The sequence below is a fragment of the Myxocyprinus asiaticus genome, chromosome 24 (genome assembly GCF_019703515.2).
Source record: "Myxocyprinus asiaticus isolate MX2 ecotype Aquarium Trade chromosome 24, UBuf_Myxa_2, whole genome shotgun sequence".
Lineage (NCBI taxonomy): Eukaryota > Metazoa > Chordata > Actinopteri > Cypriniformes > Catostomidae > Myxocyprinus > Myxocyprinus asiaticus.
Window position 1 is genome coordinate 32,553,784 of NC_059367.1, and position 24,607 is coordinate 32,578,390.

At 37.3% G+C, this 24,607-nt stretch overlaps 1 protein-coding gene across 1 annotated transcript in view; it reads left to right on the forward strand.

Moving 5' to 3' along the window:
• Positions 1-24,607, forward strand: part of LOC127415087 (transmembrane protein 132C-like) — a 428,532-nt gene that overhangs the window by 300,634 nt on the left and 103,291 nt on the right. The window contains exon 4 of the mRNA XM_051653633.1: positions 2,995-3,181. Coding sequence (XP_051509593.1) covers positions 2,995-3,181 — 187 coding nt within the window. The remainder of the gene's footprint in view (positions 1-2,994; positions 3,182-24,607) is intronic.

Sequence of the window (24,607 nt, forward strand, 5' to 3'; positions counted from 1 at the left end):
AGGACACTGGAAACAAAATTGAAAGTGAAGCGAAAGTGCCATAGAAGCGACACGATATGGCGTGGTTGCTTCAGTAAATGTGCTAGTCCTGTCGAATTTGCTTTTAAAACACTATTGGTTAGGTTTAGGCATTGGTTTGAGTAAGGATGTCTGTTTTGTTCACCTCTAATTTATCTTTATGAACACTATCGGTTAGGTTTAGGTGTTGGTTTAGGGTAAGGATGACTGTTTAGTTTACCTCTCCTTTATCTTTTAAGACACTTTTAGTTAGGTTTATTTGAAAGTTTTAGGTTAGGGGGGTGAGTTTTACCCACAAAATATCCATCTGATTACAACATCATTTCACTCGTTTTTGGTGCCCCCTGCTGGACATTTCACTGGGAAACTGCAGCTAAATGTGTAATGAAGCACATCATTTCGGTTAGCAAAAATGTTGCCACTGTCACATTAATTTCATGAGATCAGACTGGTTTTGATAAATAATGATTTTTCTAAAGGACTTACTTCACCTGCACAAGCACTAAAACTGTTAAGGATCTGTTTTGACAGGCTGCTTTCAAACTTTGTGTGTTAGCCATGTTCTACAAATTAAATATGTTATCTCCTTTTCATATACTATTCAGAGTATCTCTGTTCTGACAGGAAAATTGGATTGTTGATTCAAAACTGGAATGTTTCTTTTCTTACTCTCTCTCTCTCTTTCTTTCTCTTTGAGGGGAGGATGATCATTTGTGTGAGAGATGCTCTCAAGAGATTTCTCTTGTTAAAAAAAACCTGATTACATAAGTTTAAGGTAATGTCAAGTTGAACTGTGTAATTTTTGTGCCACAAGCATCACCAAATGGAATTGCAAAAATAATTAACTGTTTTCAAACAGGTTTTTCCAAACTCTCTTCCCTATCATTAGCTCCATTCACACATGCAACCAGTTAAATTACAGTAAAGTCGTTGGGTTGCCTTTACTGGTAAATGCACCAAACGTGCTGTTCACACATGAAACTATTTTCCATCTTTTTTCCGTTTTGCTACCATTCACACATCATCACCAAATGCTGTTAAACTGTGTGATTTTTTTTTGCCAGAAATGACATCAACACGGCTGTGCCGGAAATGTGGGCTTTTAGTTTGAAAACATGGCGGGGTATGATTTTGTAGCTGAACATGCGGTTTTTTGGTGAATGTTTTCATTTATGCACTTGCTCGAGACTCAACGACACTGTATGCGATGACTTCAAATGAGACAGAGAACAAAATACTGTCACTAGCATTCGAAGGCGGAGATGTCATCGGAGGCTGAAAAGCACAGCAATATGTATGTACGTCGCTACACAGAGGTCTGCGCGGAAAACATCGCTAACTGTTCTTTTCAGCTGTCGGCAAATTTATTCATCCGCTCAGATGAAGAGAAGCACTGTAGTTTCACTATCTGACCAGTTTGTTGACATTTTTCTTTCGAGTGACCGGTTTTAAATGGCACAGAGTAATTGCTTCATCTCTGTCAGAACTTTCTTACGTCAGCGTGCCCTGAACTCGTACAAACTCAAACCGGTAATCTTCTGGCTCTGTTCACACATACCATCTATAAGGAAATTTATAGGTAATGAAACAACTTTGCATTAAGGAAAATTGCCAGAGCAAAATTTACCAGTATTTTCCAAAGGGTCATGTTCACACATGACCTCTAAACTGGAAATTGTAGGTAATTTTCTGGAAAAGGTGTGTGAACACAACTAATGTTTCTGTGTCAGGCTGAATGGGCCGCTCATACAAACAAAGCAATGTTTTGATAGTATGAAAATGTTACACTTTTAGGTGAAATCATCCTACAAATGACTTACTAATAGTTGATTCTTCATATTAAGTTTGGATATGAGGAAGATTTTAACATCGAAAAGATAACCTAACAATGTGGAATTTTGAATGTGTAAATTTACTTCATTTTTAAAAACTGTGCCTTCCTGAAAATATATCTAGAGTCATCCTGGCAACCCCACTGAAGCCACTCGTGTAAAGCAAAAGAAAAACATTTGAAAGGGTGTATTTTTTTTCTGGCTTCAACTCTGCATGCTATTTGATGCAAGGTAATCGCCACCTCAGGCAGAAAACGAACTTTCTATTTCTTTGTTTCTTTCTTTCTCTCTCTCTCTCTCTCTCTCTCTCTCTCTCTCTCTCTCTCTCTCTCTCTTCTGTTTCTGTCATTCGTAATCTCTGTATGTATCTGCCTCCATCTGTTCCCTGTCTGCCCATGTCACTTTTTTTTATCCCTCCCTTTCTTATCCTTCCTTTTCCACTCTTTTAAGTTTTCCCCTATATCCTTTTTTTAATGTGTGCTGGTGCAGATATCGCAGAGAGATGTGTCATTGCACCCAGCAGACATGCAGTCTTTAATGACGTCACTTATCCTTGTTCCTCAACTCCTCATTTATTCTCTCTTTTCTCTTAATCTCCTCCCCCTTGTTACTTTTAGTGACTGTAAACTCTAAGTGACATGACGTGGCTTCAAACCCACTTTCTCTAGAGAATTGTTACATCACACAATCTTGTTATCTTAAGCCAACTCTCTCTATGCGGCCCACAAGTTTTAGGTGTAATGTAGTTAGGCAGTGTTAAAATTGAGGAGTGGCTGGGGGTGCTGGAACCCCCATAAGAGTTAATAGACCATCATGAGAACAAATACATTAAACTTGGATGGTCCAGTTGTTTGTTTGTTTGTTTGTTTGTTTGTTTGTTTTATTAATTATAATTATTATAATTAATTATAATTAAATTAAATTAATTATTATAATTAATAATACTAATAAAAAAGGACAAAAATAGCTCTGACACAGTCCAAACACTGATTAAGGGTCAGCTTGTTGGAGTCATTGGAAAATGTTCTCAACCTGGTTAATGTCCTCACGGCAACACTCACATCACACCCATGGAATTAGAAATATGTGTCAATGAGTCAGTTCTTGACCTGTTAATAATTTCTCTCTCTATCTCTCTCTTTAGCATGGAGCCGGGCTGGCAGAGAGTCGTTCAGGTGGATTTGGAGGTGGATGGCATCGGCAGTACGGTAGGCAGCAGGTCCATTTCCTGGGCTGTGGAATACCCGGGCATCAGAGCTGGCACTGAAGAAATTGAGACACACATTCACCTGGCACAGAAAGACCTAGTTGGCATTGTGCCATTGGCTATGGTGAGAAGAACTGTCTGTCATTTTGACTAGGGTGTCTCTGGGGCTCTGGGGCTCTTTAGGGGGTGTTCAGAGTGAAAGATAAAAGAAGTCATGCTTTTTTAAGGACCGTTGATATAACATAAAATCAGCTGTCTAAAATAGTTTTTCAGTTGAGCACTATCACATGTTTTAAAAATCTTTCTAAATGGTCCTTAAGACTTGAGTGCTGAATGACTTAGCCAATCAAACATCTTAATTTGCAACTGAGCTCTCATTCAATGAAATGCATTGCATGAGAATGCAAAAAAATAAATAAATATATATATATATATATATCACTTATGCAAGAAATACCTGAAGAGAAAGTTTTCAAAGCAAAAGAAATGAAGTGATGTCATGTGGTATGCAAAGCAAAACATCCTTACCACTTTATGTTAACAAAGAAAGTTAAGACTAGCTATGAATTTCATTTAATGTCTAGCAAATGATACTTGATGTGACGTTGGTGGTCTAACCTTTTAAATTGGCTGCTAAAAAGTTACATACTCAATTTTTAGTAAAACTTTACAATACGGTTGCATTCTTTAACATTAGTTAATGCATTAGGTATCATGAAAAAACAATGAACAATATACACTCACTGAGCACTTTTTTAGGAGCACTATGGTCCTAATAAAGTGCCCAACGTGGTCTTCTGCTATTCTGCTCACTACAATGGTACAGAGTGGTTATCTGAGTTACCGTAGCCTTTCTGTCAGCTCGAACCAGTCTGCCATTCTCCATTGACCTCTCTCATCAACATTTCTGTCCACAGAACTGCTGCTCACTGGATGTTTTTTTGTTTTTGGCACTATTCAGAGTATATTCTAGAGACTGTTGTGTGTGAAAATCCCAGGAGATCAGCAGTTACAGAAATACTCAAACCAGCCCGTCTGGCACCCACAGTCATGCCACAGTCGAAATCAATGAGATCACATTTTTTCACCATTCTGATGGTTGATGTGAACATTAACTGAAGCTCCTGACCCATATCTGCATGATTTTATTCTGTACATTACACTGCTACCACATGATTGGCTGATTAGACAACCGCATGAGTAAGTAGATGAACAGGTGTACCTAATAAAGTGGCCTGTGAGTGTATTTTAATTTTAGATTTTAAGAACATGTTTGTTTACTTTTGTAACATACAGTTTTGGTACAGATTTACTGTATATACTGAGTTCTGGATCCTGAAGCAAAAACCAGTTGAGATCCAAACAATAGAAATGAAACAATCAAATTTATATCTCATTTAGAGTTAGGCCAACATATGATGCATCACCATTAATATATTTGCATTTTTGATGAGGCATGTGTAAAATACAAACTCAGTGATGCTGTAGTAATTAATCACCCAACTGTCTCCTCTCATCTGAGACTCTTCTTGGCCATTTAAAAGACTTTTAAAGTCCTTAACAGCTGGGATACAATGCTGGAGTGCTTGCTGTCACACTTCACTGTCCCCTCACTAATCATTTGGCAAAGTTTCTGGCTCTGGTAGACAATGATTCTCATGCCTCCTGTGCCATTTGCTGCTTGTTGGTTCACTCCTTAATTGTCTGGCACACAGTTGTGGTCTAATGGGAGAGTTTTGGCGAAGACAGTGCTCTTGTTCCACCCTCTTTAGGGAAGAGTGAATGGTTTGGCTATCACTGAGTTCCAGACGAGGTCTGTAGTGAAGGAGCACAGGGACTCATTCTTGACCAGGCAGAAGGATTTCTATCTGTTTTTTAAATTTTTTTTATTTGATTCTGAAGAGGCAACCACTCTCCATGTCTTCTGCTTTTCCATGAGCTAAACCATTTGAGTTGAGCTGAGATCTTGATGTCGATGTCCTTATCTGCATATCGCAGCCCCCTTCGGCATATCGCAGTGCCATTTTGCAGCCCTCTTCAGCCAGTCGCGGCCCGTTCAGCATAACACGGTTCAGCTGCCCGTTCGGCCCCGTTTCGTGACAGGCTTACCGGGAAAAGTCCCGGTTCTACCTATGGCTAGTCCCCCCCACCCCCCCCACCCGACCACAGGTGTACCTAATCATATTACCTATGGACATATTTGTAAAGACATCCATACATTTCTAAGAGTGGCTTCAGTGTCCAAATACTTTTAGGAGCCACTGTAAAGCATATACTGCATATATCCACATCTTCAAATGCAAACGCATTTACTTTTGTGTTAAAAGGTGTTTTAGCTGGATGTACTCCAACCGATACCGCTGCCTCCCAGGCAAACATCTAATTAAACTTCACTTCACGTCCTTTCATTTGTTTTCAGTCCTTTGAAAAATGCTGTTCGATTGCTGTTCACTCCTTGAATCTGCACTTTAAAAAATAAATGAGACAGCTGCATCCATACTCAGACAATGCTCTTTTCCCACCTGAACACCAAATTAGGTAATATACTGAAAAATGTGGAGATATTCATATATCTTCATACAACCATCCAACTATTTGTTCTTTTGTCTTCTCACTTTTCTCACATTTGAATATAACAATAGTTTAAGAGTATAATACTGTAAACAGTATAAGCAAATGTCCTCTGACCATAACTTAAATCATGTATGTGTGAATTGTAAGTTAGGGACAGCAATAAGCGTTTCACCTTTTTTTAATCAGCAGTTCACTTCATGTTATGTTAAATGGTCCTGCGGTAGGACAAATACATTTTTTAAAGTATAAATATTCAACAGCCTCTCGGTTAATATGGGCAGAAAACTTTGTGCATAATAATTAGAAAAGAATTAGAAAGTACTTTTTAAAATAGTTTACATGGAAACAAGCACCAGACTCTTGAGTTTGGTGCAGGCAAGGAGGTCAAGAGGTCAAGAGATCAAGAAGGGTTTAACATGGCCATTCTTTGGTTGGTTTTATTTGCACATTGTTTTTGCAATAATATGGTTTTTCACATAAATTAAATCATAGCTGGAAACATAGCTAGTGAGCCTCATTCACTAGCCATGTTAGCACGCATTTATGCATAAAATCAGTGTGCAATTTTTTTTCCACAAAAATCATGAATCATCAATTCTAATTAAAATAGCATTTAAAAATACAATTTAGAATAAGACAATAAATGGTACAGAGTAACAAAAAATTATGTGTGCTCCCTCATTTAAAATAAGCTGGATTCATAAGCATTAGAATGAAGGTAAAACCAAATTTATGTTACACTTATGAACACCGTATGAACACATTTATAAGTACGCAATTATAAGTAGATGAACCAATGTGTGGTCTCTGATAACTGTGAACATAACTTGATGTAAGTTGGAAATACATGCACTCACACTGAGAAGCTGGCTGTCTTTTTGAATAACCTTTACAGGAAATGTTCATATTATGTGGTTATATAGAAACAGCACACCCCACGGTTCACACCGTCCTGCTATCCAATCAGATCAGTTCAGTCAGATAGACTCCCATAAACTTGCACTTTGTAAAGTGTGTTGGTCAGGTCACCCATGATCTCCATTGTAATGACTTTGAGAACATCCACTTCACCAGGTCAATTACTGCCATTTCTGGCATACAGATTCGTCATATTAATGCTTGGTTCAGCTGGAAAGGTCTACAGATCCTAAATCCAAGGTATATCAAAACAATTTAGAAGACGGACTGCAAAATTCATATATATATCTGCTGAGGTAGGTGTTTTGTTTGGGCTTCCAGATTCAGGGTGGTCCCATGAATCTCACTGTGATTTTGCCTAGTAGGATGTGTTACTGGATCAACTTCCTTGTTTGTCCTGGAACAGCATTCCTATCAACGAATCAGATTTAGAGGTTTGTCTTGGGGCTGAGTTTGGGTCTTGAACAACTTCCTATTTCTCTCTGATTTTATGAATACCTAATGGATAGGATTAGGGTTGAGGGTAAGGGTAGAGTTAGGCTTAGGTCTATGTTTGTTGACAGAAATATTGTTCCAGCTTGGACCTGTAGCCTTGTGGGCAGTGCAGTGTGGGTGACCTGAGAAGATAGAGCACATCCTACAATTTGAAACTATTGTTTTCTTTGAATGTATGCGCACAAGATGTGACGTTCGGCGTTTGTCGCCAGCGCCCAGCTACAACTTTGAGGACTGCTCAAAATTCTGCTGCACTACTAAGCTCCACTCACATAGTTTTCCATTTATTTCTATTAAATTCTACCCAAATAGTAATCAAGGGACATACTTAGAGGTAGTATGTCCCTTTCGGTTTTAGTTTAGAGGTAGTATGTCTATTTCGGTTTTACCAATTAATCGGTACCAACAGTTGCTTTTTAGAACTATCGGTTATCAGCAAAAATCAATGCCAATAGTTGCAGATTGTTTTTGTTTTTTTTATTCCTCCGTGCTCCTCTGCTAATTGCATTTTTAAATTGAAGAGAGGGCATACAAAGAAGAATGTGTCTATATGAAAACGACCATCGTCAGCACATACATCGTGTCTCACACTTCATATATTGTGAATAATAATAATAATAATAATATATAAGCTATAAAAAGCTTAATTTATTCTCAAATTCTTATTATAATTATTCTTTTTCTTTTTTAACTTTTCTGATTATTATTGGGATTTTGATTGAAAAATAAACAAAATCTGGGATTTTATTCATTTTGGCCTTTATGTCTGTGCCGACTAAGAAAATGTTGTAACATTCTATGAATCGATTTTAAAAACTATTGGCCGATTAATCAGTTATCAGCCTTTTCCACCACCTTAGTTATCAGTATCGGCGAAATCCACTATCGGTCAGCCGCTAGACATACTGACTTCAACCTAGGCTAGAAGATACATTGTGTGTAGCCATTTTTTCAATAAGTTTGTCTTTTTGGGCTTTGGCTGCTAGAATAAAGCCTATTTTACACAGAAATTATATATTAAAAGTTGTCCTTTAACAACACACAATTGCACCATTTTTTTCACCAACCTGCAAACTCATCAACTTTACATTCTTGAAGAAGTATCCAAACCTTCATATGTAACCTTTATCTTTACGGTGATTAGATTCACTATTTTGGACACATTTTAGTGTGATACCTGTTGCTTGTACTACCTGTGACGCAATGCGGCATGGTGCTTCTTGTCTGGTATGCGACCCGCTTCAAGCCATTATTGTGATCTTGAAGGACTAGTTCTTTTGGATGGTTTAGAGAATCAGCCTGTTCTTCAGTTCATTTAATCATTTGATTATTCAAGCTCTGGATTCTCATCCCAAGAATTTGGCACCTGAAAGTAAATTCTTTAATAATAGCTCCAAGCAAAAACTATAGAAGTGAACATGAAATTAAAACTCATTGTACCGAGAGACTCCCCCCAGTTAAAATGCAAATCCACTCATGGGCTAGAATGGGACTTTCCTCCTGAGCCAGTAGGAGATTAGATGTTCAGACAAGCCTCCTAGAGGAGGTTATGAGCCCCCTGTTGGACCTGCACTTTGGAGCCCAATGACATGAATTAAGCAGAGCGTGAAGGTGCAATACCGCCATGGCCTTAGCAAGTCCCACATCGAGGGTCGCACTAATCTCTATTAATCACCTCCAACAGATTGCTTCCACCAAGAAAGAGAGCAAGAGATAGATAGCTCAGGGCTATTGACACGAGGGTGTTGCCCGAGCTTCACCATACATCAGGCTTTCATCAGTAATTACTTTTAATTAGGCTAACAGGCCACATTGTCTTTGAGCTGTGATACGGAGCTAATATGGTTATGAGGAGTGGAATAATCCTTTTAAACGGAGTAATCTATGAGTGACCTCTGTACAAGTCATGGATTTATAACATAAATAATCAGAAATGATGCAGTGCTTTGGGGCCGTCATCCATATTTATGGATTATTAGCTTTCTTGGCCTTATCTGTCTTCTTTCACTATCTTTATCACTCCTTTTTTTTCTCATTCTTTAATTTGCTGCATATTTTTCAATTAATGATGTCCTTGCTGTTAATCAGTTTGAACAAAAGGACATTTAATAGCTTCTCTAAAGCTCAATAGCTCAGCTGTCTTGCGACAGACCTCTGGGACAGAGAGAGAGATAGATAGAGGGAGGGAGGGAAAGAGAGAGATCATCAAGGGACAGATGAAGAGAGCAGAAGTTTTATGAGAGAATTTTTCACTTTGAAAAACATACTGTGAGAGTGGTGGAAGGCTCTCTCAGGTGTACACTGGCTTCCTGACAGAGACTGAATTTGTCATCTATTTCAATACTGCATAGCAGAAATTGCTCAGAGGAGAGGAAAGGAATGGGAAATATGAGAGAGAGAGAGAGAGAGAGAGAGAGAGAGAGAGAGAGAGAGAGAGAGAAGGAGAGGCTTATGAGGGAGAATCTGAAAAATATTTCCCCTATATGTGTCTCTTCCGTCTACTGTGTGTATGTGTGGTATACTGAAAAAAAATTTACAGAGGCAAATAATTAATTATTATTATTTATTTTTTTTAATTAGAAAGGTATTTACAGTTTCCATAAATGGAGACAGACAAGAGTTATAAAACAATCACTTTTTGCAGATTAAAATAGAGATACAGTAATTAATGTTATTGAGTTTATACAGTTTTCTTTAGTAATGCAAATTATAAAAAGTAAATGCTAAAAGTTATTATATTCATTACTCATAGGAGTGTATGTTTTACGTAATGTTCTGTTACGTGTGTACGTAATTAGTCATTCCTTTAAGCACCTGCATGCCCACGTCATGCACAGAGAGAACACTCGCGATGCACTTCATTCGAGATATAGCACCATTGGTGAAGCATCGCATCTGTGATCGCTCACAGGAAAACAGAGAAACATATATACAGTACATAGGCACAAAGATCGGTGGCAAACGGCAAGTAGATTGTATTGTTACAGCATGTCGAATTTGCTACATTACATCAAATGTTGTTTTATTTACGCCGACATCACCACGCAAATTGGTGGATTTGTGATGCAGAAACACAGCAGCAGCAAAGTTGCATTTAACAGACAGCTTCTCCAGAGGACACGGAGCATGACACTGAGCAAGACACTCATAAGTAACAAAAACATCTTATTCAAAAATCTGACAATGTAAGAAACCCACGATTACATGACACGTATTATTGTCTGGTTTTGAAGTCGAAATGTAAACGGGTAAGAGCACAACACTTGTACACATGTTATAAGCCAGAAATAACGCTGTTTACATGCAACGTGAAATGTGGGAAGAGGCCAAAAAAATTACGTGTGCTGACTGGTTTTTGCTCAAGCTGCTAACTAATATTGGATTATGTACATATATCGTAAAACAAGAGATCAGGTTCCTCTCAAGTTTGTTTTTCATCACTAAATAACATTGAAAAGGACACTTCAGCTTGATCACTGGAGACTTTAAGTCATTAAGGCATGATTTTCTGTAAAGCTGCTTTGAAACAATGTTTATTGTGAAAAGTGATATATAAATATAAATTACTTGAGTGTAGACAAACAAATTTTTCTCAAGAAAAACATGATAATTGTGAGTTGATATTAGTTTTTCTCATTACAATCAAACTTACTATAATAAGTTGAACATTTAAAATGTAAATTATTTACTATATAAGTAATTATATAAAAATTACTTGTAAGAAATATAATCAAACTTATAAACTACTTTTTGTTGCCAATGTCAGTCACTGTTGTGTCATTTATAATTTAAAAGACATTTATGTTGAATCCTTGAATAAGTTTGAGTGAAACATTTGTGGGCGCTGTTTTTTTAAATTTATTTATTATTATTTTTTTCGTATCATATTGTATCATATCGTGAGGCTTTGTATCGTATCGTGATGTTGGTGTGGCTATCCTTATAGAGGACTCTCCATAGACATAATGATTTTTATACTGTACAAACTATAGATTCTGTCCCCTAACCCTAACCCTACCCCTAAACCTAACCCTCACAAAAAACTATCTGCATTTTTACATTTTCAATAAAACATAATTTAGTATGTTTTTAAGTGATTTGATTATGGGGACACTAGAAATGTCCTCATAAACCACATTTATAGCATAATACCCTTGTAATTATCAGTTTGTAAACTAAAAAAAATCCTCATAAACCACTTAAACCTGCCCACATATACACACACACACACACACACACAAACACAAACACACACTATATTAATGAGGAAACACAACATTAATTATAGAAGATCTGTCTTTCTAATAATCCACACACGTCTAATATTCTCATGATTACACATTTATTTGACATTTTTATTCAAAGCACCTAAAGCCCTCTTCACACTGACAGCCATCTTCACACTGTATTACACTACACAACTTTTAAAATCTGAAGAGAATATACAGTGGGCGTGTCCAGTAACTTGCAATGAGAGTTAAGGAAACATTCCGGGTTCAATAAAAGTTAAGCTTAATCGACAGTATTTGTGGCATAATATTGATTACAACAAAAATTATTTTCGAATCATCCCTCCTTTTCTTGAAAAAAATAAAAATACCTGCAAAAATCAAGGTTACAGTGAGGCACTTACAATGGAAGTGAATGGGGCAATTGTTGGATGGAAGGCAGAAATGTGAAGCTTATACATTTTTTAAAGCACTTACATTAATTGTTCTGTTATAACTTGTGTATTATTTGAGCTGTAAAGTTGTTATATCGTCATTTTTGGGTTTCAGGGTTTGTTGAAATTACATCATCATGGCAACGAAGTTGTAAAATTGGATTTAACTTTAACTAAGAAATGGTTAGTAAGCAATTTTATCACACTACAGTCATGTTAACATGCATATTTTTATGTCTTGTAGCTATAATTTTGAAACAGTGAGTATTTTAACATTTACAGATTGGCCTCCTTTCACTTCTATTATAAGTGCCTCACTGGAGGCATTATTATTTGTGGCATAATGTTGATTACCACAATTTTTTTTTCTTTCTTTTTTTTTAAGAAGAGGGGCAATAAAAAATAAATAAATAAATAAATAAATAAATAAATAAAATTGTGGTAATTAACTTTATGCCACAAATGCTGTCGATTGAGCTTAACTTACATTGAACCTGGAATATTCCTTTAAGACAGTGGAGCTCACATGATCCATCTCCTGTGAGTTATTGTAGTTGAGTGTCGGTAAGGCAGAGAAATTAATGCTACTATAAGCGATTTCACAGGCATATATAATAAAAAAAAATTATCTGTGGAAAACTTCAGAAATATTTTGTATACAGAGCGAGTATGATACATGCTTTAATAATCATTATTTTGTTTATAATATGATTTATTATGCACTGCCACAATTTATTTACAAATGCTTTCCTCTACAGACCTAATTTTTAGCATCAAGTGTTAGTTATTCCTCCAAAACAGAATGACATCTTATTTTTACAGACAATATACCTCATTTGTAATCAGATTTTTAAAAGTTGTGGCCAGTTGCACAGCCAACCGGCAGCCAATAACATCCAGGCATCCAGTGGAGGGAAAGGAACCAACAATACAACAACTTGGCAACCTCCAGCAACTTCTTTCAGCGTGAACAGGACTTTACAATGCATTCCTTGGGTATCGAACCCATGGCTTTGGCATTGCTAGCACCATGCTCTATCATCTGAGATACAGCTGAGCTACATCATACACACACAAACACATACTACTATGTCAACGACTAAAATGCTGTAATTGTTAACCACTCTCTCTATTTCTAATACCATGTTTAAATGGCCTGTCACAGAGCAGTCAGTTCCTGCCCTTGATTCGATGGTCCGCTCTTGTGAAAGTCATTTTGTACTTGGCTCAGCATCCAGGGCTCACAGCTGCACATTAATAACCACTAAAGATAACATGTGTTTCCAGCTTACTGCAACCACACATACACTCTTCCAAACACACGCTCCCTTTTTCAACTGTGTATAATCAGACACTTGTAAGAAATTACAGCACTGTGCCTTAAAGTTTCAGTTCCACCAAATGTAACTAATGAAAACAATCACATCACGCAGATGGTTTCTTTATCATAGAGTCAACAGAAGGTCCACACGTGGGTGTCCGCTCACTACTAGGGAGGTCAAACCCTAAGCAACAGTCACCAATTGTAGAATGGGACTGGGCAAAACTGAGAACCATAACAGACAAAAGGTGAAACACTTAGTTTGCAATTGAATTCACATTAGGGGTGGTTAACTGTTTTACAAACCACATTAAAGGTTTGGGTTTATAATGCTGGGTGTTTAGTCTGGCTCTGTTGAATCTGAAGTGCTTAATGTACTTTGTGACAGCTATTGTAATAAAGACGTCAACATCTTCAACTAAAGATCGACCAACATACCTCCTTTTCCTTTTTTCTCACACACTAAAATAAAAGTTTGTTTGTTACTTTTTTTCTTGGGAATGTACACATGCAGATTCTGCAACTAATGTTCCTTGGAAAGCATGAAAAATGTGGTCCAGGCATTTAAATGCATGAAAAATATTTTGGTTTCTCTGAAAATCTTCAGAGTTTTGAGTGCAGTGCTGTGGTGCAGGGAAGAAATGCATGTTGGTTCGGAAACAGTCGGTTAACTTTTTCTTTAGCTAAAATCGGTCTGTGATTACTGAAATTCAAAACACTGCCACCATGGGCCAAAGCGGTATGTGTTGTTGGGTGTATGGGCACATTTGAGCTCCGTTTTCCAGCTGTAATGTCCAAGGAGGGGCGCCAAAAGCGAGTTGTGAAGCGTGTTGTTTTTAGCTGTAATACAGTAAAGAGGACTGCATATTTTATAAACTGTACCCCCAACCCAACCCCCAAACCTAAACCTAACCATCAGTGGAGTAAAAATTTAATGTTAGAGGGAAAAATGTAACCAGTGTAAGGCTACATTGGTTAACATTTCTTGTAAGAATACCCTAACCACATAAAAAACATTGACATGGCATGTAATCGTGTATTTATTGGATTAATGTTTCATCTGTCAAAGTGTTTCTAACTGTTTTTGTTACGCTGTAGAAAAATGATGTAGCTACTCAATTAAGCTCCCATGGGAAAGTTCCTCAATGGCGTAATATCCACCTTTTCACTCACAACAGTGTGAAAGCGCTCATGTGAATTAAACAAATCATAAGAAAGTGTTTCATTGCCGTTCAAAATATTTTCCAACTGAATAGACTAAATATTAAATGAAACAAATAATAATAAAAGGCAAAGTAACCTATTCAGTAATCAAAATACTTTTTGAATGTAACTGCATTCTGATTACCAACTATTTCAATTGTAACTGTAGTGGAATACAGTTACTTATATTTAGTATTTTAAATACGTAATCCCGTTACATGTATTCCGTTACTCCCCAAACCTGATGATGACCCACAATTGCTTGTGTGTGATTCGATGGTTGTTTAAAACATTAGAAATGGCACAAGACAGAGTGGTTTAAAGAAGTCGATGAAGTTCATTATGCATTTTTTTCAACTTATGCTTGTAGTTTTACTGATACTTGGCATTATCCCTTGGTTATCTGTATATAATTTGTTATAACAATGTTATAAGTTGGCCATAACATTACATATTTCTGTTCTTTAGTCTTTAGTCTTTGGGCTTTATTTAGTCTTGCCTATTTCTATCCTACAGCTTGTGCCTTCTGAGCAATTAGTTTTATAAATGATCCATTCATGATTTTAAGTTATTTTCTTTTCTTTTCTCTGCTCTGCTGTTCCTCTTTCTCTTCTACTTCTCTTTTCCTCCTGTCCTCTTTTTGTAGGCTTTGATTTAGACTATGCGAGTGTATCACATTACATTTCTTAGCATGCTGTGACACACATTCTCTCCACAATGACAGCTCTGAAATATGAGTCCCCAGTGGCTAATTCATTAGTCGTCGTCCCCTACCCCCCCCCCCCCCCCCGATCACTTGCTCTCTCATTGAATTAGCATGATATAGTGTGGTAGTTAATTTGAACTGCCATGGAGTTCATATGTGCAATAGCAGCTCTTGAGCACTGATGAATAATAATGTCCTATTCACACACGTTTCATGCACTCAGTGTATCTGAATCTCATCATTCTTCAAATGATGTCACTCACATGATCAGGGACTCTTTAGGTTATTCCAGTCTTTTCATTTCTAGAGAGGTTTGTTACCAGTGCTTTAAGTGGGAGAAAAAGTTATGGAAGTAAATTCATGACTAAAGTCTTTGAAGCATAAAAGCATGTTGAATTGCTCTAATCAAAAACATAAATGCATTAAATTTACAGAGCTTGCATTTAAATTTGTTGCATTTACAGGGCTTGCATTTTGGGAGGCTGAAATTTAACATGGTTGTATTTTTAAGCATTAAATATTTCATTTTGAAACATTTCACAACTAATTTCATAATTAAAAATTAAACAATGAATATTCAACTTCCAAAGTTCATTTCCAAAATATTCAGTTCATTTGAAAATACATCTAGATTTTTCGACAGGTAAAATTCAGCCTGTTCGATTTCGCTTAACAAAATTCACTTCCTCAAATTCAGTGGATCAAATTTGGTTGGAAATTCAAACTTCCACATCCGGGAACTGCAGGAAAAGCAGCAGAGTACCGATGCACATTCTCAACCTGGTGCTGTTCATTCTCACCAGTAGGTGGTGCAATGCGATCAGGTGTTGACTGCTGAAGACCAAAGCTACAGGTAGAGAGAACAGCCATGTACATTTTGATAGTTTGTTTTTCAATTTGAAAAGAAATGAGCAGAAACAAGAAAGCAAGAAAATTAAATTAAAAAATATAGTACAATAAAAATAATAAATTAATGAATGAAAAATTAATAAGACCTAAATCAATAAACAATAGGCCTACCTTTGTGCACGAATTGGTGCAAAGTGGCCGCATGGTATATCAATACTATACTATAGGAATGATATCAATGTTATACTGTATCTACAGGGAAATTGTCTATCTTGGCGTGTCTTCCCACATTCCTTCTCTTTACAAACTATCATCTTCCTCTCTGACACCAAATGGTGCTGTCATGCGCACATTGTTATGCATTGAGGCATTTTGGGTGCAAATCGCAGATCTCCGCTTAATCAGTGAATATTTGCACATGTTTGTGCACATGACATAGGCCTTCCAACAAGTAAACCTCTTAATACTTTTTATATAGTCTTCACAGACCATAGAAACTTGCACCCCGATGGTCGACACACAGATGATAAATGAAACATTGCAAACGCACATTTGATGAACAAAGCAGTGATTGTGTAAAAACAGTAGATTGTAGCCTCCAGCATAAAAATTATTACAAAACTAGTTTGATTATTTAAGAAAATAACTTTGAACAAGTATTTATAAAGTTATGCACAAATCTATGAATGAGTGACACAATGGACAGCAAAGAAGCACTTAAATATGCGTCACGCATTTGTGTTAAGTGCAGGTTTGGGAAACGCACGAGAAAAAGGAAAGAATGTTCACAACTGTGCATGAAGAGAACGCTCTTAAGAGCTAAGACCCATAGTTATCGGAAAAGCACGCGTTTATTTTTTTTCTCTTCTCATGATCAATGCACTTGGCTGGGAGCACTCTCAATTTCAGTTTTAAGTGCTTAGAAGCAATGGCAGCTTAGAAAGAAATGGCATGCAAAGAAAATAGTGCAAAACAACGTACATAAATTAATAGAAATGTCAAGAGATATAAAGCTCTCGCTCCCTCATTACACATGCATTTTGTGGAGTGTAGGCAGTGCTCACTTCACGGTTTCAGGGGCGTTATGGTTTATGATTTGCATTGACGACATGTCACCCATTGAAATCAGTTCATTTTAAAATTAGGTTTCATTTTGCAGTTTATTTTAACCTGGCAAATCTACTTGGGCACTCATATGCTCCCAAGCCCTGGCTTTCAAATAATATCTCTTTATGAGATTTTCAAAGGATCATGTAGTTCGGGAACTTTAATGACATGTATCTTTTCCTTCATGTTTTCAGCAATCTGATATGAGCTCAGTAAATTGTTGTTTGATTGGCTGTGAATAATAAAGCCTTTCAATGACTGCTGCAGCGACTCAGAAAAAGATTAAATATTTTTACCTCTTGTGGCACCTGTCGCAAAGAGCCGTGTACCTGAAAGCGACAGGATATTGTGTGCACGAGCACCGCTTGCGCGCCACCTCCATGCCGCTAGCAAAACCATGTGCGATTTGCCGCCTTCCGCGTGCCTCTCATTGAAAATGAATTAGATACTTGCGCTTGCCGCGTCCCGTGTTTAACGGCCTTTAGAACGTTCGCTTTTACACGTCCAGTGTAGACAGCCTCAAGCCGTCGCAGTGCATTGTGCACCCGATGTAGACAAGGACAGCAAGATTGATTATGCCAGACAATTGGCCAGAAGTCTGAAATAAAGGACAGGCTTGGGTAAAAGAGGATGCGGTCAGCCTATTACTGCTCATATGTGGCTGTTGTTTGTGTGTTGGATGTTAAGTTGCCTACTTCGATAGAGACAAAACGTGATCAATGATCTGCTGGCGGAACACACTGATTCGGTGATATACCACAACGGTGATATATGTTAACCAAATTTGAAAACACTGCCTTCAGAAGCTAAAACGGTAAGTGTTTCAGAGCATATAAACAAGTGTGACATCCATTTATAGCCAGAAGCCAGTTGTAAAAATATTTTTTTCAGCTGAACAGGGTGTAAAACAGTGAAGAAAAATGCTTATTTTATTTAATCTACCCCCCACAACCAAAACCCAAATTGAACCCTAACCATTAGTAGAGACAAAATGCAATGTTAGGGACAAAAATGCAACCTCCTTATCATGCTCGTGATTGTTTTCACAAATGTAATTTTTCCTCGTTTGATTGGGCATTGAACTGTAGTCTCCCATGCAACTGACACAACGTGCTACCAATCGAGCCATGAGAGAAAGTAACTGTTGTTGAGCCGTTCCAAATATGTCTGATGGGAGATAGGGCTTGTTAGTGAGTCAGCATACTGTTGCCAATCCTAGGGTAACGGAACTTTCGGAAAAAGCATGCCGACTTCCTGTGTGATCATGTTGAAGCGCAACACTCAGAATTTCAATTTACCAAAACCATATACATTTTCTTATTTGAAATAAAAATAATTTTTAAAAAAAAATTCTAACTGCATTTTCTAACAGGAATATGATGATTATCATGTGAGCTATTTTGCGTGCAACAAAATGCAGTTTATTTTTATTTGCAAACCGTTGTGAGTGCTGCTTGTCATAATAACATCATTATATTTGTGCATAACTATATAAACATTTGTAATTTACCTCACTGGAAATGTTTAAAGATATATTCATCCTAATTAACTACATAATTACATTTTGTTTGCAATAGATTTGTGCAGAACGATTGTTTATTTCTTTTACACAATCAATGCTTCATTCATCAGGTGTGCATTTATGTGCATGTGTGATGTTTAGTTTTCAAAAATTGCTCTGTGGGTCGAGATGAAAGCTTCCAGGATCAATGAACACAGTGGAGGCCGTATAGTCCTGCCAATGACAACAACTGAATATAACACCTTGTGGAGCGCCAAACAAGGAGATATGTGGAACCTGCACTTTAGGGACATTCAACAATCGAGAGGTCAGCTCTTTACTCCTAGAGGTGAAAACAGTGAAAGAAATGTGGTGCTGCACAATGCATGGTTCAGGCAAGAGCACCCATGGATGTCAGAAATGAAGAGGAGACGATGAGAAAAGTCACTGACATTTTTCTGCTCTCTCTGATTTTATCTATTCATCCATTTATATATCTATTTTATGCATTATTATTATTATTATTATTATTATTATTATTAACCTTGGCTGGGTTTCCCGAAGCACTAAGTAGAGTATTAGTAGCACTTAATTAGTGCTTAATCTCACTTTGGGCACATTTCCCAAAAGCATCGTTATCTAAGTAGTTAGTAAGAACATTCATAAATTAACACTCTTGAACCACTCTTAGCCCAACATTTTAGTGCAACTTAAACATATCCTTCTGGCATCTTTCACAGTTTATCAAAGACAATGGTACATTTAATAAATTGTATTAATATATTTTGATCACTAAAAAGCCATTGTAGACTATTTCAGAGGATAAAAAAAAAGTGTTGAAAATATCACTATGAAATCAATAGGCAGTCTCCGCAGTCTGTATATGCGATGTGATAGGTCTAAATTTACAAGACACGTAATACAGTGTAACGTTATATTCAGGATTGGGAGGGTTACTTTTGAAATGTATTCCACTATAGATTACAGAATACATGCTGTAAAATGTAATCTGTAATGTATTCCGTTAGATTACTCAAGGTCAGTAACGTATTCTAAATACTTTGGATTACTTCTTCAGCACTGGTAGATTTTTTCACTTGTTTTGACTATAAAAACTCTGCCAGTACAGTAAGACAAAATACACATGTTAAAAATGCATTCTCTGAAAAACCTAAATATCTTATGCAGTGTTGTTTCTAAAACCAGATAAATCAAACTGATCTTGTTTTAAGGATTTTTAGATATTTTTACAGGAAAACAATTCAAAAATTAATATCAAGAATAAGATTTTTGCCCTAATATCAAAGGTCTTACTAGAAAAAAAAAAATAAAATTATGATCCAACATGAATTTTCTTGATAAAAAAAATATGATTGTGCCTGGTAACATGTGCATGTAAAATGGCTAGAAATAACATTTTATCTTAGCGTAAAGCTGACAATTTACACAAGGTTTATTTCTATTTCTTCTGCTCCAAACTTACTTCAAACTTACTTCTCTGTCTGTTCGTATGAATGTAACACATCATAAGAAAGTGTTTCACCGCTGTTCAAACGCACTTTGGATCACATCATTTATATGTATAAATGTTTTCCATCTGAAAGGACTAAATATTAAATGAAACAAATGACAATATAATTCAAAGTAATCTCTTCAGTAATCAAAATACTTTTTGAATGTAACTGTATTCTAATTACTAATGATTTAAATTGTAACTGTAGTGGAATACAGTTACTTATATTTTGTATTTTAAATACGTAATCCCGTTACATGTAGTTCGTTACTCCCTAACCCTGGTTATATTAGCCTACATCGATAAGCATAATTGTAATGGCAATATGTTCTTATTAAACAGATTATTTAAGAAGACATGTGAGTAATGTGACCACGCAGTTTAAAAATTAAATATATATGCCTTAATAAATAATTAAACATAAATAATATTTTAAATAATTATGGTTAACAGAGGAGATTAGAGCGAGAGTGTGCAATGAGCTGGGGCATAGCAGTCATACATAAAAGTGGGGGGGACACAGCTGTCAGTAGGTGGCTCACACAGACCCAACACTTACAGTGCAGTATTAATATATTACAATATATATTAATATATAAGTATTATATTAATATATACGTATTATTTACTGTAATACTTTAAAATTTGTATGTCTACAGACCTACAAAGAGACTTCAATAGAGGTTTCAATAACACCCGTATGTTTTCATGTATAAACATTTTTGTCTACAGTTGCAATCGAAATGTATTGCTGGTCAGGGGGGTTGAATAATTTCAATTAAAACTGTACATATCCATTCACTTCAGGAAAATGCTTTTTACTCTGTTCTAAGAACACAGCAGATCGATCTTTTTTCCTCCAGTTTGTCGGCTGTACACCAACATAGAGGCATAAAACAGGAGCTGATATTAAAAATAGCTTTACATATTTAACAGATTTAGTAATCTACTTAATTTGGCAAAATGAACTGATCAAACTATTACCTCACAAACATAATGTAAAAAGCATAATTAAATGAAGACTCATGCACTGATATAAACTCCACTTACAATGTGTGCTTTAAAGAAGGATTGTCCTTTTTTTCCTGCAGTGTATTTCACGTAATGCTGTCAATCAAGAATGATATGCTGATAAATAACTCTCATTTGTGTGTTCCTCATCTCTAGATTATTAATTTAGATCAACATCAATGGCGATTGTTGAAAGTAACTTTGAAGAAATGAATGGAGCTGCATTGATTAGACTGTCTGACTGATGGCCTATTATGTAAGGGTTGTTTTGGCTCATGAAACTCACCAGTGATTGGCTGGATGGTCGCTCAATGAGCCCAAAGTAACAAAACGCAAAGAATACTGTATACAAATCCACCATTTGGACTCAGAATGGGTTTAGCTTGGAAAAGTGTGGGGGACAAAAATCAAATTTTTATAGAGTGTGAGGAACATGTCACCCACATCACCTGCGGCTCCTACGCCCTTGGCAATGAGAGATTCCCTCTCTCTCTTCCTCCTCCTCCTCTTCTTCCTTCCTCCAATGGCTGGTTCAAATTGACTCGCCTATAGTCTTTTTACAAGGCAGTAACAAATTGTATGATGCGTAATGATGCCTCATCTCTTTAATTACATTTTTTAATAGTTAGGTAATACATTTTGATGCCACAACAAGGTCACAAACAATGTCCATGTTTGTCAGTATTTCCTCCTTATTTTCATTTTGAGAGGACAAACACCTGGACATACTGGCCAAAGTATGTCATTATTATTTCAAAACTTGGTATGGTATGGATTTGGGATTGATTATTTTGCACTCGCTATATTTTAGATTCTGTGCATGTAAAACACTAAACAATTAAGTCAAGAATGTTTGAAGGTGAATTTAATTTGGTCAATGCTAAGGGTTAATTTCTGTCTCAGACAGCATGAAATGGCCATAGACCATTCACAGCAAACATGATGTAAATTGCAGCATAAATTGCAAGAGCTGTCAGAAAGTCCATTCTGATTGGCTGGCAGCTCTTATGAGGCACACAGGTTTCTATTACTTTATCAGATAACAAAATGTTGTTTAGAATTTACCAGGCTACAACAATGAGCACCCCTGTGGAAGAACTAGTCGAAAACTACTTGACTTTTGATTAGATTTGCCAAAGCTTGCCAAAAAAAAAAAAAAAAGAGTACTGCTTTAAACAGATTGTTAAAGTGATTATTTGAATGAGCTACCACTTTGTTGTATGTCATGCCACATTAAATAATAAAAAACATTCAGGGTGCCACCAAAACAAATAGCCTAGGGCCTCTAAATGTCTAGAACCGGCCCTGATAGCTGTGTAGGTAGGCATAGGCATAATGAAGTAGGGTGACCACAGTTTATTAAATTAATTAATTATAAATAAATTTACATTTAATAAATTAATAATCATCAGCCATATCACCCTGTAGCTCAAGACCGGTTGCCCACTGAAGCTAAGCAGGGTTGAGCCTGGCCAGTACCTGGATGGGTTTTCCCTCCTGGGGAAAACTAAGGTTGCTGCTGGAAGAGGTGTTAGGGAGGCCAGCAGGGGGTGCTCACTCTGCAGTCTGGGTGGGTCCTAATGCCCCAGTATAGTGACAGGGACACTATATTATATAAAAAGGCACCGCCCTTTGGATGAGCCGTTAAACTGAGGTCCTGACTCTCTGTGGTCATTAAAAATCATCTCGGTTACTATCATAACCTCCATTCCCTGATGGAGGGAACGAGACGTTGTGTCGATGTAGTGACACTAGGGGTCGCTCTTGAGAGCCCCGAACACCTCAGATCTTTGAGAAAAGGCCAATGAGAATTGTTGAGAATTTGCATGCCACTCCCCCAGACATACGGGTATAGAAGGAGCTGGCTCACAACCACTCATTCAGGTTTTGTGCTGAGGAGCCGAGACAGAGTCCCGGCCATTTCAGCAGGTAGTACAGTGTTGTGGCAGGGGGGACAGGTTACGATAGTAACCGAGATGTTCCCCTTCTGTCACTCACTCGACGTTGTGTCGATGTAGTGACACTAGGGGTCCCTATATGAAACGGCACAACTAGCTGAACCGTGTTACGTGGACTGCCGGTGCAGGTGCAAGCAAGCTGCTGCGTGAGTAGTAGCAGGTGCACCGGTCTGCACGTAGCCTCCCCCATCACCCCAAAAAATGTTGTATAGTTCCCCACATCCCTGGGGGGGGAAGAGACGTATCTAGTATGGAAGCAGGCTGCACCAGCCGCCTTTTCTCTCTATGTTATCTCTACACATGGTATTCAGTTATTTGGCTGGAGCCATTTTAACGCTCAATATATGCACCGGGGAAGGTGTTCTTTTCCTATCCTATCCTTTCAGGGGGAAAAGACCCCGCGGAGACCACACCCTGCCCGGAGGGGAGGAAACATGTGGCAAGCACGTCATGTGGGCTCAGAGCCGCACATGGAAGAGGCGCGATGGTAGGTCCTGCCTGAAAGGGGAGGAGCTCTACAAACACAGCGACCGGGACAGACAGGGCTCTGTCGAAGGGAGATGCAGGTCTGCCGACAGGGAGAACGTACTGCGGAAAATACATCACGGGGATTACCAGAGTAACTGGCACCTGTGGAGCACCTACCACAGTAAGGGCATATTAGCTCACGTACTGGTTCCAGCTGTGAATTCCTCCGCTGAATTCGCGAGCCACAGGGCTAGGGAGGAAGGACATCCAGGGTTCACGGGCTCGGTGAGCAGACGGGATATGGGATCTTGAGCCGCGCCAGGGCAAGATGTGTTGTATAGCCTCCATCTGCTTCCTCACCGCCGAGAACTGCTGGACTTCTACACAGTCGAGGATTTTTAAAATCATAAATGAAATTGACAGACATAAAAAATTTAATAAATATTCAAAAAATCATATCTAGGCTAACAGTATATTAATTTCTAGCAGAGACATATCTGCCTATCTTCATTTGTAAAAGTCAAAGCTCAGGTTTCAGCTTTTCTAAAGTTAGATAAATAAAAAAAAATAAAAAAAAACATGTTCCTAGGATAGGCTCCAGTACCTTCACGAGCTTACATACAGTTGAAGTCAGAAGTTTACATAAACTTAGGTTGAAGTCATTTAAACTCATTTTTTAACCACTCCAAAGATTTAATATAAGCAAACCATAGTTTTGGCAAGTCATTTAGGACATCTACTTTGTGCATGACATGAGTAATTTTTCCCAATTCTTTACAGACAGATTGTTTCACTTTTAAGTGACTATATCACAATTCCAGTAGGTCAGAAGTTTACATACACAAAGGCACAGTTAACTTAAAGCAGCTTGTAAAATTCCAGAAAATGATGTCAAGACTTTAGACAATTAGCCAATTAGCTTCTGATAAGAGGTGTACTTGTGGATGTATTTTAAGGCCTACCTTCAAACTCAGTGCCAATGTGCTTGACATCATGGGAAAATCAAAAGAAATCAGCCAAGACCTCAGAAAAAAAAAATTTGGACCTCCACAACTCTGGTTCATCCTTGGGAGCAATTTCCAAATGCCTGAAGGTACCACGTTCATCTGTACAAACAATAGTATGCAAGTTTAAACACCATGGGACCATGCAGCTTTCATACCGCTCAGGAAGGAGATGCATTCTGTCTCCTAGAGATGAATGTAGTTTGGTGCGAAAAGTGCAAATCAATCCCAAAACAACAGCAAAGGACCTTATGAAGAT